An 18767-nucleotide genomic window follows, 5' to 3' on the forward strand; every position below is an offset into this window, starting at 1 on the left:
AGAATCGTTACACCAGAGTTTCTGTCTCCCTGAGGAAAATGCAGTAGACCTTACGTGTTTATAACCGTGGTCTCGTACGTAGTATAAATGCTATTCTAAAATATCGTACATTTGAAAATTACACACAGCCATTGTGTATTTTGGATAGAACGGATGGGGGCGTGAAGTACTGCCAGCAAGGGCTGTGTGCGCTCACATCCCACAGGCTCCAGACAGCTGCAGGAAGAGAACTGATGGTGGTGATTTGCCCTTTGGGTGAAAATGTCCAGCTCCTGGGATTCCTGGGAAGGAGTACGAAAAATTGTTTGGAGGAGCAAACGCCTTCTGTGTGCATGGGAATGCCAGAAGCTGTCGTATCCTGTGTGTACTGATTGCTGCAGGCAGCAATATCAGAAAATCTGTAACACAGAAGAAACCTGCCAGGGCTGTGTGGTGAGGGCATGGCATTGCCCCTCTCCCCTGCGGACCCCACGGGGGGGCTGCTGCCTGCGGGGAGGGGAGCAGGTACCCCCAGGGCCGGCAACCGGTCCGCTGAAACCCCGATGCTCACCGGCTGCTCGAGGGGAGGATTTTGCCTTCTGAGATTAGTATGGCTTTTAGAAATATGCGTTCGACTGAACGCTAATGCTCCTGCGGAAGCAAAGGCTGAATCACAGCAGACCAAGGCACTTCGGTGACGCGCTGCTTTGCCGCGAGCGTCCCTTGCGCCGCTCGGACCCTAAACAGCATCTTCTGTGCTCAAACGCCGCAGTTAAGTAGCGCTGCAGTGCATAGCGCAGGAGGGCTCCGGAGTGCCCTGGACGGCGTTTTGCAAACTCCTGTGCACATTGCTGTTTGCCCGTTCACAGTTAGAAAAGCATAAGCATTTGCACATTGGATTGGTCAACAAATTAATTCCAGTGAAAAAGAAATGGTCAGTTAAGCTGCTGAAAGCACCATCTTCTCTACCCCCCTCTGTGTTTATTGCATAATTATGAAATTATAATTAGGAAAAAATCAAATTATCGTTGCAGACAGAGAGGTGGGGATGCAGCAGCATTTGGATGAAGAATTTAACGGTATTGGGGATTCTGGAAAAGAGGCTATATAATACTTCTCTTTCACCAAAAAAGTCACTCTCTATTGAGAAGCAAGCATATGAAGCTTCAGCTAAGGCAACATGAGCACAATAGCTATACTTGCAACACCTGGGAGGGATGAAGCAGGTGATTCCTTAGATTCTGGTGGTAAAATCTCTCTTGCCAAACTCCCAGACGTAACACTTCTGAACTTACAATCCAATTCCTCTCTCGGTTTTTGTATGTTCTATTGGGATTGGCTATATTCTGCATATAAAATGGGATTGATTGATAACATTTTAATCTGAAAAGGGAGTTGGCTACCATATGATTTAATAAATGTTACTAGAAAAATTGTAGTTCATAACTTGTCATCACCTTTATCTGGGCAAACCTTCAGAAGAAACAGAGCTGTATGCCCAGCCACATGTGTTGTAATCTTGATACTACATAGACTTTGAGTGGATATTTCAACAGGGGGAGACAGTAAGGCAGTGCACATTTTAAGAAGCAAGATGGGTGCACTTATGCTGAGGCCCCAGACCTTTTACCTGATAATTCTAAATTGTGATGAAAATAAGGCATCCTTTCCCACATTCAAAAAAGCAACAGCAACTAAAAAAGCAGCCCTAGAGTCATTCCGACTACACTAGTAAGCTTTATTATGCTGCATCATTTATGTGCACACAAATGTAACTAAGAATACAACTCCAGTCCTTGAAAATGAGAAATGAGACCCTGCAATGATCTATAGATTCAGTGTCAATCCCCTGCGAAATAATGGCACACATAATTCTGGAGTCCAGGAAGAAGTAGGAGCCAGAGACTCAATTCCTATTAGTATCAACCAGTCAGGCTTCAGGGATGGCGGATCTGGTGAGACAAAGCAGCTCCTCCACCCAGCCAGGAGAAGCAGCAGGGCTTTGTCAGCCACCGGCGGGGAAGCTGGGTTTGGGAAAGCCTGAGCAGAGCTGCCCCAAGGTAGAACAGGGGATGCTGTTAGACGGAGCAGGCAGGTCCCTGCTGCGGCACAGCCCCGGAGACGCCGCCCCTCTCCCTCCTCCGGCCGGGACACCAGTTTCTACCTACAAGATACGCAATTTTGAAGAGGAAATTAAGAGGAGGTTCCCGTAGTACTGCTCACAGGTGGACGTGCAATGGGACCAGGAGGAGCCTCTGGGTATTTACACTGTTGTAGTAGCGTACATAACTGGTATTTTTACCCATGCAGGAGACCCGTGCAGCAAGCCATCCTCATCCCTGCAGTGCCTCCTGCCCCCTCCCTCCCTCCACAGCTGGCCACGGCAGGAGCTGGGGGGATAATAGGAATAATGGTCCAGGTGATAATAACTGCAGAGGGAAAGAGGAAATAAAGCTGAGATAAAGTACTGGGTTTATCTCGATACGCAGTGTTGGTAAGGCTCTTGCTAGGCTGTTATGCCCTGTTCCACTGTTCACATTTCGGGATGATTCAGGTATTCCTCAAAAGAGAGGCACAAATATTATCTAGGAAGCCTTACAAAAATTAAGCTTGTGGTGCTCAGATCATCCGCAGAGAAAGATGAAGAGGTGATTTATCATGTTGTACAGGTCCTTAGTCATAGGAAAGCTACTTGATAGTAAGGGGGATGTTCAGTCTTGCAGACAAAAACATAATAAGATCTGATTTCTGGAAGCTGAATTTAGTGGAATGCAATTTTGAACTAAGATGCTATTTCCCGGCAGCGAGGGGGTATTTAGTCACTGAAAGTGCTTACCAGATGTGGCAGTGTGAGCATCACCTGGAATTGCCAGGATAAGACTAGACAGCTTTCTAAAACATATACTTTAGTCAGGCTTCTGGGAAAATTTCTAGAGCCTGTGACTATCTGAGCTCAGACTAAATTATCCTAGTGACCCCTCTGGCCACATATTCCACAAATATGTTAATACAGTTGAATTTTGTTCATATCAAACTCTGTGCTCCATAATCATGGCTTACATGTAGAATCACCAGGGAAAGATTTTCAAATTGTTTGCCATTAGAACATATGGGGTTTATCAAAATTAAAATATTTGACAAAATACTTTAGATTTGGGGTTTGAACACGGTAGGCAAAACCTACAACAAAGAAGGTGACACTGACAGCCAAAGTCAGTGGCTATCCTAAAACCAGGAGGAGAGGGAAAGAGCTGGAGTGCCAGAGGAAATCCAGGGCTGGGAGCCTGAGCATTAGGGAAATACGCTGCTTTTTGTGAGAAGAGAACACTTGAAAAGGAGGTGAGTGATAAAGAACAAGTAAAACCTTAGGAGGAAAGGCACAGGAGGATGAAGACAACGCTTGCTTTAAGCCGCAGAGTAGACCGTGTTGATCTTTGTCTTGGAAAAGAAATCTTACTCGTCTGTGTGAACGGAATTAAATCCTATTACTTCAGTTCTAGATTCTTGCCTGTGGCACGACTATCAGTGTATTTTCTTTGGAAATTTGTATTTTGGGCGATTTGATTATAATTGCTTGTGTGAGCCAGCTTTTCTGCTGGATCCTCATGCCACTTGGCTCACAGGACCTACAGTAGTTGAGCAGGACCAGCAATAGAGCGTGCCAAGAGCTCCTCGTTCCCACTGAAATTAACGTTATCGTATTTCTAATCTGGTTTTATCAGTGACACTGGTTAAATCAGTATACTGAACAGTGAGCAGCTATTTCACCCACCCATTTTGTGGTGATGGATGCAGGGAAGAGACTGGACTAAACCTAATCCCGACCCTGCCACAGCCTGAGCCCCAGGAGACAGCCTTTAGCTTGCTTTTGTTTGTACTGGCCACCCAGTGCCATTGTGGCAGCACAGCAGGCTCCAGCCACCTCCTTTATGCTTAGTGACAAGTTAAGGCAAATAAAAATCACCTGGATAAATAGCATTAGGTGTCAGGTGTGAAAAATCCCTCTATGGTACTGCTTCAGTGATGGTAGAACATGAGCAAATCTCTCTCTTTTTCTACCTTCAAAGGTGCAGAACCTCAAATAAGAAGTTTAATGCTGTGGGAAGTCTTACACTGTAACATCTACTTAATCTGGAAGATATTTCCACAGTTCCAAACAGATACTGCGTCAGTCAGTTGTATACATTTACTTGTGAGAAGAACTGATTTATTTGATTCCTTTACTTGACTTTCTGGAAGTGCATTCATTCTTGAAGGATAAAGAAATAAGTGGCTCAGATTTAGGAAGATATTTTTAAAATATTGTGGACTGAATAAAGGCACTGCATATGCCCCATTACTCATGATATCCTGCTCTCAGATGGATTTCTACATTTCAGCTAGAATGATCCTTCACCAGCTGCCTTTAGGAAGTAGCTTTATTTTTCATACTCTGTACACATAAATAAGAATTCCTTTCAATGTTTTCTCTATTGATGAGCTGAAACATTAATGATATTTAACTTGGCCTGAGACAGGGGAGTGGGGGAGACCTGTATTAACAATGCCCTGTATCAGGGCACGGGGGACCCCGAGGAAGGGTCACGTCCCGGCACAGCTGGCGTGGGGTGACGGTGTGTCGGTGACGGCTGTTCACAGTCTCCTTTAGGATGGGAGAGACTTCTGCAGGAGGAGGTTGAGTAACGGGTTCGTTGCAGGGATTTGCGAAGAAATTTGATTAATAAATTAACCCTTTACGTGGAACTAACTCTTCTGTATGTTTCAGCTCCCCAAAATTGTCTGTAATGACTGCATGCTTTTTCAGGTCATCAAGTGAGGTAGGGAAGAGTGGATTGTCACCTTTGCGAGTTAGACTATGGCCAATTCAGAAGTATATCTCTGTTCAAGTGATTGTGTAAACCTGCTTGAACTTCAAAGGCAGGTAATACTGACCTTCACTGCTTTAAGAATTGAGGAGGGTTCAGCCTTCCCCAGACCTTCGTTTTCCCTAAAGACAAAGTTTCTCTGCTAATTAAAAAAAGCCTCTACATAGACTTTTAATTTTCTTTGCTTACAAATGCATAGCCGCAAGCAAGCACTGAGAATTTCCAGCTTTTTTAAGTCTGCCTGACCCCAACTCATTTCTACTACTGAAATACTTCCCGTCACTGGACTGGGGAAAGGGCTGGAGAACATCTGCAGGTGGAGATCCCAAAGCACACAAAACCAGTCTGTGCATATGAAAAAGCTCTGTACTTTCAATGTACGTTGAAGGGATGCTAACAATGTATTCCCGGTTGCAAAGGTGTATGTATGGGCTTAGATGGGGGGATTTTGGCTGTGACAAATTGGAGCAAACCAGTAAGACAAGACTGCAGCATTCAGGAGAGTAAAGCTCTGGTGGGACAGACTTGGGTTAGGAGAAGGGAAGATGATGAACATTTTTTTTTCCTCATTTTATTGGTACCCATTTACCTTGCAGAGCACTTTGATTTTAAAGCAGTCATTACAGAAGGTTCTGAAACACCCACATGCAAGATCTGTATCTTTTACAGATATTTGTACAAAATTTGTTATTTATCATATAGAGAATAGTGCTTTTCAGAAACATCATTTAGGGTATGCCTTCTTACTGCATTGATTTGATTTCTGTATCAAATGTAACAATAAGACTGTAAAGAAATACATATTTCTTTAGAAAGAAAGAATCATTCTGAAATCCAGAATTCCTGCCTTCATTGCTGGGACCCTGAGTTCCTTTCCTCCCTGTGTAACATTACCAGAAGTAAAGCATTCCCTTAAGGGTGGGCCGTTTAATGCTTTCCATCATTTTCCATCCATGTGGAACTTGGTTCTGTTATGCCCAGATGTATAAATAGTACAGTAAATGTAGTCTAGTGAAGAATTCTGCTGATGAAATGAAAGAAAAAAATCTAGCTTATTTTTTCTTAGCCATGTTGCTACTGCAAGCCTAAAAGCAATACAAAGCAACAGAAATAAAGGTATTTTAGTCTTCTCCATGAACAGATATGACTCTCCAAGTACACATGGAGTAGATGTAATAGGCATCATTATTTTTAAAAGTACAAGCAAAATTTAATTTCATCTTCTTTTCAAACTGTCACAAGCAAGCTGAACCTTATCTTAAACAAGAGCATCCATCAGTAGCAGTTTACTGGGAACTCGATAACAATACCTGCTTTGCACAAAATAGAGGAAATTGCTGCTTTCTTATTTATAGCATTTCCAATCCACGGCTGAGCTTCTGCAAACCTGATGGAAATAGCTGTGGTCACGCCTAAACAAGGTTTTTGCATAGCTATATTTCAACAGCTGAATGTATTTTTATCAATAATGGCAAGATGGATATCCCAGCTCTCCTCAGGTGTCAGTGCTCTGGCAGGATTGCACTGATGCAGCAGCTTCCCATTACAACTTTCTCCTTGTTTCATTCCAGTTTCTCCGAAGATATTTCGTATTTCGAGTGACATCGTTGTGAATGAAGGAAGCAATGTTACTCTGGTGTGCCTGGCCACAGGGAAGCCAGAGCCTTCCATTTCTTGGAGACACATCTCTCCGTCTGGTAAGTACAACTATCTGTCACCTGGAGCTTTCTGCAACGTCTCACCAGTAACAGGCTTTGCTTTTTCAGTTTTCAGAAGCGTGACAGCATCACCTTTGTATGCCTTAAAAAGCGTGTGCCTAACTAGACTTCTAGAAAATAAAAGCTTCTTCAGATTTCAGCTGAGATCAGTGAAAACAATAATACTACTGTAACACAGGAACGTAGAAATAAAGGCACCCTAAACATGAGTATATTTTTAAGCCTGTTTTAACAGGCTGCAGACATTTATCAAACAATTCCAATTAAAACCAAAGCAAGGAAATAATCAAGAACACACATGGCTCTCTAGAAGTGGGCATGAAAGTTAAAAACGTTAACACATTGTGCAATAGATTTAATTTAATGTAACTACCATTGAACCATTATGCCATGATACAGCATACTTTATTAGAATGGTTTTATTGAACAAATTAAATTACCTGGGTGAAAAATTGCAAACAAAATTACCTCTAAAAGCATAGTTTCTATTTAATATTTCCGTGTATACTTTTAATTCCTCATAATATATTTAAAGGAAACTCTTAGCTAACATTACAGGCATCTGTACGCTGGTTGACTTGGTGCAGAGCCACCAAAGCTGGCTCCCTGCCAGCAAAGCAGGATCTGTCTCACTCGGAGGTGGGGAGATCCCCGCTCCGTGTCCCAGAGCTACTGGCTCTGCAAATCCTGGTGGGTTTTGTGTTTCTGAAAGGAGATACTCCCTGCTTCCAGCTGCCTGTTGGAAGCAAGACTGGTATTGCACTGGTTCTTTTGTAGGGACTCTACAATGGTGATTGATTTTGCAGTGAAGGTCTTTCTGTTTGCTCACACAACTTTTATAAAATCCATGTAATTGCAGGGAAGAACAGTTTCATGGACTGTCACAGCTTACTGCAGTGTCTCATAATCCTGAGTAACAGTTTGCTTTACAAAGCAAGATCTGAAAAAAAAAAAAACCCCCAAAAAAAACTTTTGACCTTTAAGACAATGACAATGAATTCTGCTTGAAGTGTCCATCAAGGGACTAGGGAAAAAAATTCAGTTGTAGCAGAAAATGGATTTTAACTAAATGTCAAATAAAATTTTATTGGAAACCGTGGTGATACTTTAGAGTAATAGCTTAAAGCATTAGATTGTCTGCCGAAAGGAGCTGTTACAATTTTCCTGGAGAGGAAAAAAGCAGAAAAGGAGAATTAGTGCACTCAGGCTGGAGAAGGGGTCTGAGGAGGTATTAGATCCTCCTCATCTTGAATTCAGACAAAATTAGTGGACATAATCAAAAGGAAGGACTTTCAGTGAACCCACTGATTTTGTATCTTGACCAAAGGAGTGAGAATGAGGACTGAGAGGAAAAATGTGATCATTCACCTACAGACGCATTACATTTACCACAATGAGAACTGAAAATGAAATTTGAGGAAAAGACTACTCAAAGATATTGTGGTACAGGGAGAGTCAATCACAGTGCTCATGGCGCAATGATGATGCGCTCTTGCCGAGCGCCTAGCACAGCAGACTGCAGGTGGACAGGTATGTTTTCCCACCACGGAGGATTTAAGGGCAGGCAGGTACAGCCTCTGCTTTGTTTCCCTTCCCTTGCCCACTACCTGCTTTGTTCTGCATTCTCAGCCCTCTCCAAAGCATATATGAATAGTGCCCGTAGGAGACAGCATCGTTCGTTTACCATGTGCTTGCTCTTTCATCCTCTCTGCTGGAGCATCTTGACCAAGTAGCTGGCAGGTAATCCTGCAAATCCCATACACCTTCTCCTTTTAGGATTTTCTCTGGGGAAGGGTGGCTTGTTGGATTGGTTTTTCCCCATCCCTTACTCTTTCACCAGGAAGCAGTAGGTTAGATGAAACTCAAACATGGGATTAACAAATTTGGTACTTTAAAAAAAAAAAGGAAAATCACAGAATTGAACCACAGACTGGCTGGCTCTGGAGAGCAGCTGGTCCAACTCCTGTTCAGAACATGTGCAGTTGGGTTTGAATATCTCCACGAATGGAGATGCCATGCCACAGCCTCTCTGGGCAACCTCTGCCAGTGTTTGGTCACCCTCACAGCAAGAAAGCTTTTTTTTTCATGTTTAAATGGAATTGCCTGTGTCTCAGCGAGAGCCCATTGCCTCTTGTCCTGTCACCAGCACCTCTGCGGAGAGGCTGGATGCATCTCCTTTACATCCCCATCAGGTGTAGGACCCCCGGAGCCCTCTCTTCCCAGGCTGAGAGCCCACCTCCCTCAGCTGCTCTCCGGTTCAGGTACTGTGGTCCCTTCATCACCCCCATGGCCCTCCGCTGGGCTCCTTCCAGCATGTCCATGTCTCTCTAGTCCGGGGGGGGCCCTCAGTACCTGCATGCATAATTCATTGTACAACCACCGGGATGTGCACCTACCGCAGGCTTGCTGTCTGGGGTGGCACTGGAAGCATCTTCTCACGGCATGACTGGTCCACTTCACCTCCAGAGGCACTTACACTGCTGCTCGTGAACTGCTCAAGCTTGTTTACGGGCAAGGAGGAGGTACACCTGATACAATGACAATAAAGGCTTGGTTTATATATGTATATCTGAACTTCTAATTCAGGGATCATTATTAGCCTAGATCTAATATTCCCTGCCCATGGCAGGGGGGCTGGACTAGATGATCTTTGAAGGTCCCTTCCAACCCAAACCATTCTGTGATTTATGACTTACCAAAACAGAAAAAATACTGATGCAGTTAAAGTTTTTAGAGACAGACTTAGTTTCTATCCCTTCTCCTGATTCAGCCCCCTCCTGTGGGGGCTGAAGGTTGGTGGCTTCATTCTGCTGGGGGCTGTTTTGGCGAGTTGTCAGCACCCAGGATCCTTCAGGGGGAGGAATGTGATGTTCATGTTGGTGGTTTCTTCTTCCTCCATTTAGGAGCTTTTCGGGGTCATTTTGAAGTGTTCGCTAGCATGCTTTTACTCCTTTGCTCTTTCTTCATTGCTCTGCAGCTCCATGTTTCATCCTAATTTACTGTATGTGGTGCCTTCTACGTATGCCTGATATCATTCCTTTGTTCTCCGATACCCCTAAAGACCACTTTGTCCAGCTCCAAATCTGCATTTCTGTAATGGACCGTGGGTGAGCTGCTCATAGCCGTGGCAGTCCCTGCCCACCTCTCTCCACCCCGTGCCTGCCCTCCTCTGCACCGTGTCCTGTGTCCCCGCTTCTCAAGCCCCTGCTCCCACACCAGCTTGTGTTTCTCTGCATCGCATCGTTGTGTCACAGTCATAAAAACCTCATTACGCACAGAATCACGTCTCGCTACCGCTGGCTCTATAAAACCGTGGCTGTACCACAGAAAGGCAAAGGTAAAACAGATTAGGCAGGGATGCCTGCTCGGATGGAGGAAACGCTGCCCCAGCCGAAGCAGGCACGACAAAGCTGCAGGCAGGGCGGACAAGTGCAGGCAGAGACGCTCTGACGAGCCTCAGTGCTGAGGCCTGGCAAACTCATTGCAAATGCTGCGTTACAGGGCTGCATCGTTACAAAACCCATTTCTTCCAAGAGGTGAGCGCTGATGCAGCCGTTGCAGAGCACTGGGACGTGCCTTGGGTGTCCCCTGGTTGATTTACGGACAGAACTCTGTCCGGAGTGGGAGAACACAAGATCCAAATAACTTTTTCTCAGAAATCTTCTAAAATGGTTTGGAAGCAGACATATAATTTACAGAACATATTCTGTCCGCTAGTCTACCACATAAAGAAGAATTTTTCCATTTCAGTAACACAGTACCACTCCTGTGCTCAGGTATATGTTCTGGTGTACAGACTGTTATAAATGGCACTCAAATCCAATTAAATATCAGTCTAGCAAACAAGAAGCCTGGATTTATTAGAAAACAAAATGCAAGAGAGTTGAAAACTCCAGATTTCTGTAACGGCTTATATTCTCTCTGCAGCAAATTACCTTTATCTAAACATAAACTTCATCTGCACTTTATAATTTCTACCAGTTTTCTCCTGTAATTCCCAGTGGCACTAATGAGGCTTACATGCAAGCATCACATCTAGAATACAACACTAAATTATATTAATGAATCATATTTAGAATATTCTGAAGTTGTTTGTCAAAGCTGCTACTAAAAGATAAGAAACTGAAATCTCTGAATACAAATGATTCAATGTAGACTAATTCCAAAATATTATCATGATTTGCATCAATGCAGCCTTTACTTGGATGAGGTCGGATTCAATTTTTTTGAACAACAGATAAAATGAACCTTTCGTAGGAATAAAAATAAAATGTATTTAGAGGTGATTTTTAACTTAGTACATAAATTATTGGCCTGGAATCTTTATTGTGCATGTTTAACTTGCAGTCATTATGTAAATGCTTTCATTATATAAATATTCATTATACAAAGCCATTATGTAAATCCACAAAAGCTACACATTCAGCGTAACACCGTAAGAAACATGGGGCTGTAGTTTGTAATCTGAAAATCTCGTATTGTTGAAATGTCATCTGAATAAATTGCAGGTATTACTTATTTTGTTCTGACATTTAAGAGCAAAGTGCAGCATCAATAGTTTAAGAATGAAACCAGAATTTTAAAGAATTAAGGTCTGCCTGAAACGTAACTCCAGCTTTTAACACTCATCTGCACTGTTTGTGTGTGTGTGTGTTGCGTTGCCGCTTCTGAAAAGCGAGCTCTGCCAGTGTTGCCAGGAGCAGTAACAACAAAAGCCATTCAGAAATCTTCGGATAAAACATTAACTGCCTTGCAAAATTCGGGTGCTCTTGCAAAATTCGGGTGCTCTGTGTCAAAACTCTTTTCCAGTTTGGTTTTGCAAAACTTTCCCCAGGCGTTTTCCCAGCCTCGGAGGAACCGACGACCCGGGATGCTCGGGTGATGTCCGGCGGAGCAGCCACGCTCAGACCGCTGAGCCGAGCAGGGGCCAGCAGCAGAAGCGTGCACCGCCTGAGCGCTTTGCTGCTTAGGACAGGCTTCCCAGGAAAGCCTGACATTTCCTGGGCTTATCGAAATGCAAAATAGGTTAAATTCCATAGTTTCAAAAAGTCTTACGGAAAAACCCAAAACTTTTTCTGCCTAACTCCCTTAAAACAAAATGACACTTCTTGAAAATTCACGCTGTAGTCTAATGTTCAGGATATAGAGGTATTTCATTTGCCTATATTTGAATTAAGCAAGTGGAGAGAAGTGGGGTATCTCTCCACATCCCAGCAGGTTGTTTTGGCAGTTGCTGTTACAGCACATGCACGGAGGCATCGTCGCGGCTGCTTTCTCTCGTGGGAAGGACACAGGGAGAGGTAGCAGAGCAGATGGGGCGATCGGTCAGACATGTACGGCGGTGTTTTCCCAAACTAGCTAAATATCTGGGTGGATGCTGGGGGAAACAAAGTGCTTCAAGCGAAGCACAGCTGCATTTAGACAACAGTGACCAGGATGGGTCTGTATCAAATGTATAGAGAGAGAGGGACATAAAAATAGTGCAAGAGTAGCCTCACCTTCAGCTTTGTTCAGAGTGCTTGACTTTGCAGTCATAATATTTACCACAAGTGTTGTTAGATGAAGGTTCATATGTTTCAAACAAATATTGTCACTCTAGTCGGTTGTGTTGGCGTTGTGTTGTTACCCAGCGGACTCACACAAGGCTGGGCTCCGCGCGTGTGCTCTGCAGCACCCAGCGTGGTGCAAGAAGTGAGGGCAACCAAGAGGTTCACCTCTAAAGTGCACTGCTGGTCCAAACTGAAACACTGATACGGACGTGCCCAAAGTGCCCAGACTCCATCCCCTCAAATGAAGGAAACCTGGTGGATGCTCTCCTGGAGTGAACCTCGCGTGGTCTTGCCACGAGCAGGAGTTCAGCCCACACAGCCAGGACAGATCTGCTCTGAAGCGAAACCACCCCAGACCCCCCCACGGTGCACATGAGGTCCTCAGCGCTGTTTCAGTCTCCACATCCACCCCTATCATGCTGTATTACCTGCTAGCGTCGAGACTGAGCATCACTGGCTCAACAAGGAGACACATGTGTTGATGTACGTTTTGATAGCGGGTTTCACAGTCACTGGCTGGAGGCAAAAAAAAGAAGAAAAAAAATAAGACTGAGACATAGGAATCTCCTGGTTTATTTGTAGTTTTGTGTAGTGTGTGGCAGTGTTTCCTGATCATACCATCCCGGCTTCTCTGGTTGTTCATATTGAACAGTCCCCCTCTGCCTTTGTAACAGCTCAGGCTGGATCCTCAGCATCATCCCCGGTGACTTCTGGTTTTGTGTTTCGCAGTTCTTCCCTGCTTTCTCACCCTTTTCTCACAGTTTTATCCCCATGCTTCCAGTCTAGTTTCTAGTTATTTTCCTAAAACATGAGGATAAACTGGGTGTATGTATATGCATGCATTTGGGAGGGCAGATTTTCAGAAATGATGAATTTAGCTGGATGAAAGCAGATTTTCCCATGTTGAGTGAAAGGCAAATACCTAGCACCAGGACACTCTCATTGTTCATTCAGTCCTGTTTCCAGAGAATGGTAACACTGAAACACTTCCAAAATAACCCAACAACCCCCAGGAAAGCCCTGTAAGAACTGTTTAACACATGCAAAATAACAGATTTTTCACTAACACTGAGGAAAGCTACACTTACCCAGAAATTAGCATGAATTCAGATTTGAACATACTCACGTGATGACTCCTCTCCTCCTCTAACACATTTCGTTTGCTGCTGGGGCACGTGTGCATGAGTGTGATATGACTGAACTGAATCTAACGCCTGTCCTATTGTTTCTGGACAGCCCTAAAGCTGTGAAGATATATTGCATTAATGTATCATGATAGCAATGTCGTTCTGACGATATATTAGTGTAATACATCTTCAGAGCACTCCAATGAGGGCTGTCTGGGAAGAAGGAGTCTAAGAGCCGATTCAATTCAATTACAGGACAAAAGGCAGTGCTAGTCCCTGAACAGGCAGGGTGTGATTCCTGCAAGACCCTTCCTGAAGCAGACTGCTAGAGAAAGCTGATCCTGGGGGCAGGGAGGAGCAAAGAGGCTTTTTTAAAACTTCTGGTTAAATCCTAAGAAGCAAACAAAGCTTGATATGAGCACAGATAATGTCAAATATTTTGTTCCACTTGCACTTCTGCTAGAGAACCACGGTTTTTCAGATGTTATCCACACGTGACAGAAATAAGTATTTTGTTGAAGTCAAGTACTCTGAACCTGTATTTTCAGGCTGAAAATACTTAACTGACATGAATTATTATCAGATTTCCAGGGCTTTGTGTGTCTACAAAGTGTGAGCTCATCTTTTAAAATGCCCCATCTCTTGCTTTGAAAATGGTTTTAAAACTGAAAGTTTTAGAAACAAAAGTCTCTGGCTTGTGCTTTTATCCTACTAGATGCTAAAAATCTAACAGATATCATTGCTGGTGAGGGTTATTTCACACCACTGTTTCCCTCTAGTATATCTGCAGTTGTGCATTATGAAATTTTTGATCTAGGAGAAGCCGCTCTCATCCACCCTCCGCTTAGCTGCTGCCTCTGCACAGCGAAGTTACGCCCAGCACTAATCAAGTTTTGTGAAGGATCTTGCCATTGAAGTACATTTTCCCAACTTCGTAATTCAAAGTCCAACTAGCAGGTACTTCAAACAGCCTGGCAATACTGCTATCCGAAAAGACCTCTTTCACTTGGGCTGCTTTGTCCCAGATAGCTTAAAATCAGTGATTACTGTTTCCTGGTTCATGGATTTGGGTTTGCAATGCCCGGAGTCACTCTTCTGTAAGAGCTCTAAAGGTGACGGAGGGTTTTCTCGTACGGAGCTATCGCTTTGTCAAGGTGACATCCTGCAGGAGACGAACCTTTGAGGCCGGAGCCGGTGATGTGCTCACAGAGATCCTGCCCCACTCGAGCTGCGGCGTCCTGAGCGGCAGTGACGTGCAGCCACCTTTCCTAAATGGAGGTAGATTTATTGCTGCATTAGACCAAAAGCGAAGCTAGTTCCCTTTAGGTGTCTAAGAAGCAGAATGTAAAATAATTCAGTGATTTAACCTGATCAGCAGTGACAGTGATATGCCTCCCTTATGCCATCATTACTCATCTTGCAGGCAATAGCTTCATTACGGTGCTAGCGCCGTGCTCCTCGGTCAAGTGAAGCATTACCGGACTGAGCCAAAACATCTGTTTCTTGCAACCAAGCTGGAAGTGTTTGGAGATGAGCCAGGAAACCTTCAGAGATAGACCAAGGCAGGAACAATCAGCGGTGACGGGCTGAGACTGACTGCGATCAGGGAGGTTTTGCTTGTGCGGCAGAGGAGAGAAGATAAGCAGGAGAGTCCCGCCCATACCTGTCTGCTCCTCTGCCACTCCACTTAGCCCCTGGCATCTGCTAACATTGTCTGTCCTGGTTTTGGGAGGAAGGACGGACAGGGATGTGCTCTCAGCTGTCCTGAGCCACCAGAGAAACCTGCAAATTGCCTCTTGGCCGTGCGTTGTGCGTGTTGGCACCGGCTGGTTCCAGAAGCAATGCCTTCAATGCCAGCATGTTACGCTGACAAAGATAACGTTAATTTAGGGCTCAGATGCCTTGGGGCTTTACAAAGCTTTTGTGTCCCGCTCCTAGGCTGGGTTTATGGAGAACACCCCTTCTTTTTCTGCCCCGACATAAACTCCTAGTTCTGTGCCATTTGAGGAAGCGGCTCAGCTCTCAGCGCTAGGTTTACAGCTCCGTGTTGCAGTACTTCACACAAGCCCACTGCTTTGCGGTTTTTTACTGAACGGAGATGCCTGCTTCTCCCAGCCATCAGCTCTGGCTGGGACCCCCAGGAGTCAGTAAACCTTCCAGCCCAGTGGGTTGACACGTTTCGCTGTTTGCACCGAAGGCAGAGCCCCAGGCTTTGGGCTGCTGCTCCCACCCGCCAGGGCTGGGCGCCTGAGCAGTTAGTTCAGTTGCAGAAATTCGTGCTGTCCGTGCAGCAGAGGGTGAGCTACTGCAACGCACCCCTCTTGGCGTACAAAGCCGGTGGGGTGGTTGTACGCCCTAAATGCAACAGCTTGCGCTGCTGCCTCTTACCCTCAGCTGCAGACGTGCTTCAGGGAGCTGCTCCTGTGCTCATCCTTGGATGAGCAAGGCCTCCCTGGAAAACACCCAAAGCACACGGGATGGCTCGTGGGGGGCTCGGGGTCTTCCATCGTGAGAAAAACTATGTGCATGGGACAGCTAAATACCACACCGATGGGCACATCGTGATTGCATAGATGGATTGGTCCACGCTACAACTGTTTGGGGACCTGAAGTTTTGCGATTAATATTTTATATGAATTTAATGGCCTGGCTCATGATCCTGAAGGGAAGTTTTTCAGTTGGTAAGGGCATCGCATGTCATTAAATCAATGGTTCCCTGATATCAAACACACCGCTGGCAGCTTCCCAAGAACTCAAGGGGAAATGGTGTGGAGCTCTACCCAGAGTAAATGAGGGGATTAATTAACATTTGAAGACAGCAGTGCAACCGCTAGTACCCAATATAAACGGCTGGTTGTGATTCTTTTCTTTGCCTTTGAATAAACAAAAAATAAGGAACTTCCAAAATCACACCTCTCCCATACAAAAGACGGTGCCTTTTGGTTTCAGATTATGGGACCTTTGCCTTTTTTTTCTTTTTTTTTTTAACAATACTTGTTAGTACCATTCTTGGGACATTTAGTATTAGGACCCAATTAAGTGACATTCAGTATCACGATCCATTGCTCTGGGGTCAAGTGACATTACACTGTCTGTGGTCAGGAGGTTTCTGAGGAAGACTTCTCAGAAAAATATCATTTTTACCAGGACCATTCCAGAAGTTTGAGCATCCCTTCAGGAGCAATTATAGGTACTCCTAGAAATCCTTATGTCTTCTTAAAATCTTTAAACAAGCTGAAAAAAAAAATTCTTGTTAAAATACAGTTGTCAGGAGAAAAATATTCAAACTAAGATGGCCAAATAATTGGGTCTTTGTGAAGGAACTGAGAAATGAGAGTAAGATTACAATCTTAGCGAAATACAGAGTTTCAAACTAAAACCGTACAAAAGCACTGCACAGAAATAAGTGTGACTTTTTTGACGATTTTATAACAAATGGAAAGTATTTCTTGCTTTTCAGTAAAAGTAGATGAACTCATTAATAACTCATAAAATGCTATGAAAATTAGAATTTTAATACATGCTTAGTTTATTCCCTCAGTTATTAGTTCATTTTTATTTGAGAAATACTGCACTTTCGAGCGAGCAATTTATGAATCATAGAAGATATTTCAGTGAAACAAAATCTTTAATGTTCAAAACCAAACCAAGGAACTGTAGATATCACCCTCTTTCCCCTTCCTTTGGTATAGTGTCCCTCATGGCTATTTTGGGAGATACTGGTCTTTTGAAGACAGTGTGCCAGTTTTGGGGCTTGCATAAATTTTTAGAGAAAAGTAACAGATGACCTCAAAAATCCAGTGAGATGATCCTTTTTTTCTATTTTACTTTTGGAATACTTTTTTTTAATTATTCTTTATTACTTTGCTACTGTTATTTCTCTCTTGCCCCACTGTAGTGGTGGGTGTTGGTACCGAGGCGGTGGCTGGAGCACTTTGTGACAAGGGTCTTTCAGCCTCTGGGGACGTCCCCTCCGGGAGGGCTGCAGGCAGAAACCCGGCTGGGCAGGCTGCTGAAGGCAGACGCTCCAGGGAGGTGGCAGCGAGCGAACAGCAGATGCCACATTCATCCTGACCAGACCTGCAGTACCTCCTGTTTCATTTCCCAGAATCATTTCTTGTGGGCATTTTTATGAATAAGTCATATTTTAAACGTATTAAGAATTCCTTCTAAGATGCACGTTTTACAAAAAAAATAGTGCTGCTTTTGGGGATATGAAGAAATATGAAAAAAATAGTCGTTAATGATTTGTTTAACTCTAGTAATGCCTCCAGTTTCAAACTGCAGGCAGAAGAGTCATAAAATGGGAGGGATCAACAAATAAATGTATTTGAGCCAAATAGATAATCAGCAGATAAATAATAGGCTGTCATTTTCAGTGCATCATTTTGATACAGCAGCAGGAGGAAGGGATGTTGTAAAGCCATCAGCCATCAGACAAGCTGTGAGCACTGTCCTCTACCACGGGGCAAATGCCTGGCTGGCACTGCCCGGGCCCCTCCTGCCCCCCATCCCTCCTGCCCCCCATCCCTCCGGCTCCCCAGCCCCACAGCTCCCGCACCCGCCGGCTGACCAACGGACCACGTCTCTTCCGAAAGCCGCCACAGGCATGGGGCTTTATGGGGAATAATTCGCCTCTTCCCCAGAGCCAGATCTCCACATTAAGTGCCGTGAATTATAAATAAGAACAAGTGAGATTTAATCGTGTAGCTTTCTTATTAATAAGATCGTTGCCCTGTTCTTCCCTACACGGTTTTCATTTTTGTTTTGCAGAGAAAGGTTTTTTAGGCTTTTTTCAGACTGAAAATGTTCATATTTAGCTATTTGCCACAGAAGACGCAGCAGCCTCTGTGTAAGAGGATCCCTTGCAAACCCCTCTCCTGCCGAAGGGCGCTTTGGAGGTCAGGATGCAGAGAGATGATCTCCCTGCTATGGGTTGTGGTCTTCCAGTGAAAAAAACTGGCATTTGCAGCAGACTGCACTTGCACCCCTGCCTTCTGCAGGCAGCACAGAGTTTTGAAGAGATCCACAAAAATCAGAGTGCAGTCTGATATGCATAAAACTAAATATCCAGAAGATGTAACATGCAGATGAACCCACTATCTCAAGTGGGTTTTTTTACTTCCAGAGTAACATCTGGTGGACCGTATCTTCTCCTCAAGTATTAAAATGGAGCTGGCTCTCCTTTATATTAATACTCAGCTGCTAAGGCAGAAAAGTCAGTCCATATTCTGGAGTATGCGCTGACCCTGTGTTGCCTGGCATGAAGCCTGCAAAGAGAAAGTTCAAACTTGCTCCAAAACATCATAACTCCATGAATCTCAGACACATACTGCAGCATGGCAGCAGTTCTGCGCAGGGACAGAAACTGATGTAACTTCAGAGAATGAGGAAAACTGACTGTGACAGCTTCTTTTGTAGGGCCAACCTGTACCCTCTACATGCAACATCTCTTGATAACTGGCTGACATTTACATTGCCCCCACTATGAGCATGCACACAGCCAGCTCTCCAAACACTTGTCTCTGT

The 18767-nt window shown here is 44.3% G+C and overlaps 1 protein-coding gene across 1 annotated transcript in view; it reads left to right on the forward strand.

The window, feature by feature from the left end:
- NEGR1 (neuronal growth regulator 1) overlaps window positions 1-18767 on the forward strand; it is a 292805-nt gene that overhangs the window by 180017 nt on the left and 94021 nt on the right. Inside the window, exon 3 of the mRNA XM_010561496.1 lies at window positions 6416-6541. Coding sequence (XP_010559798.1) covers window positions 6416-6541 — 126 coding nt within the window. The remainder of the gene's footprint in view (window positions 1-6415; window positions 6542-18767) is intronic.

The sequence above is a fragment of the Haliaeetus leucocephalus genome, unplaced genomic scaffold (genome assembly GCF_000737465.1).
Source record: "Haliaeetus leucocephalus isolate CR32 unplaced genomic scaffold, Haliaeetus_leucocephalus-4.0 Scaffold147, whole genome shotgun sequence".
Taxonomy (NCBI): Eukaryota; Metazoa; Chordata; class Aves; order Accipitriformes; family Accipitridae; genus Haliaeetus; species Haliaeetus leucocephalus.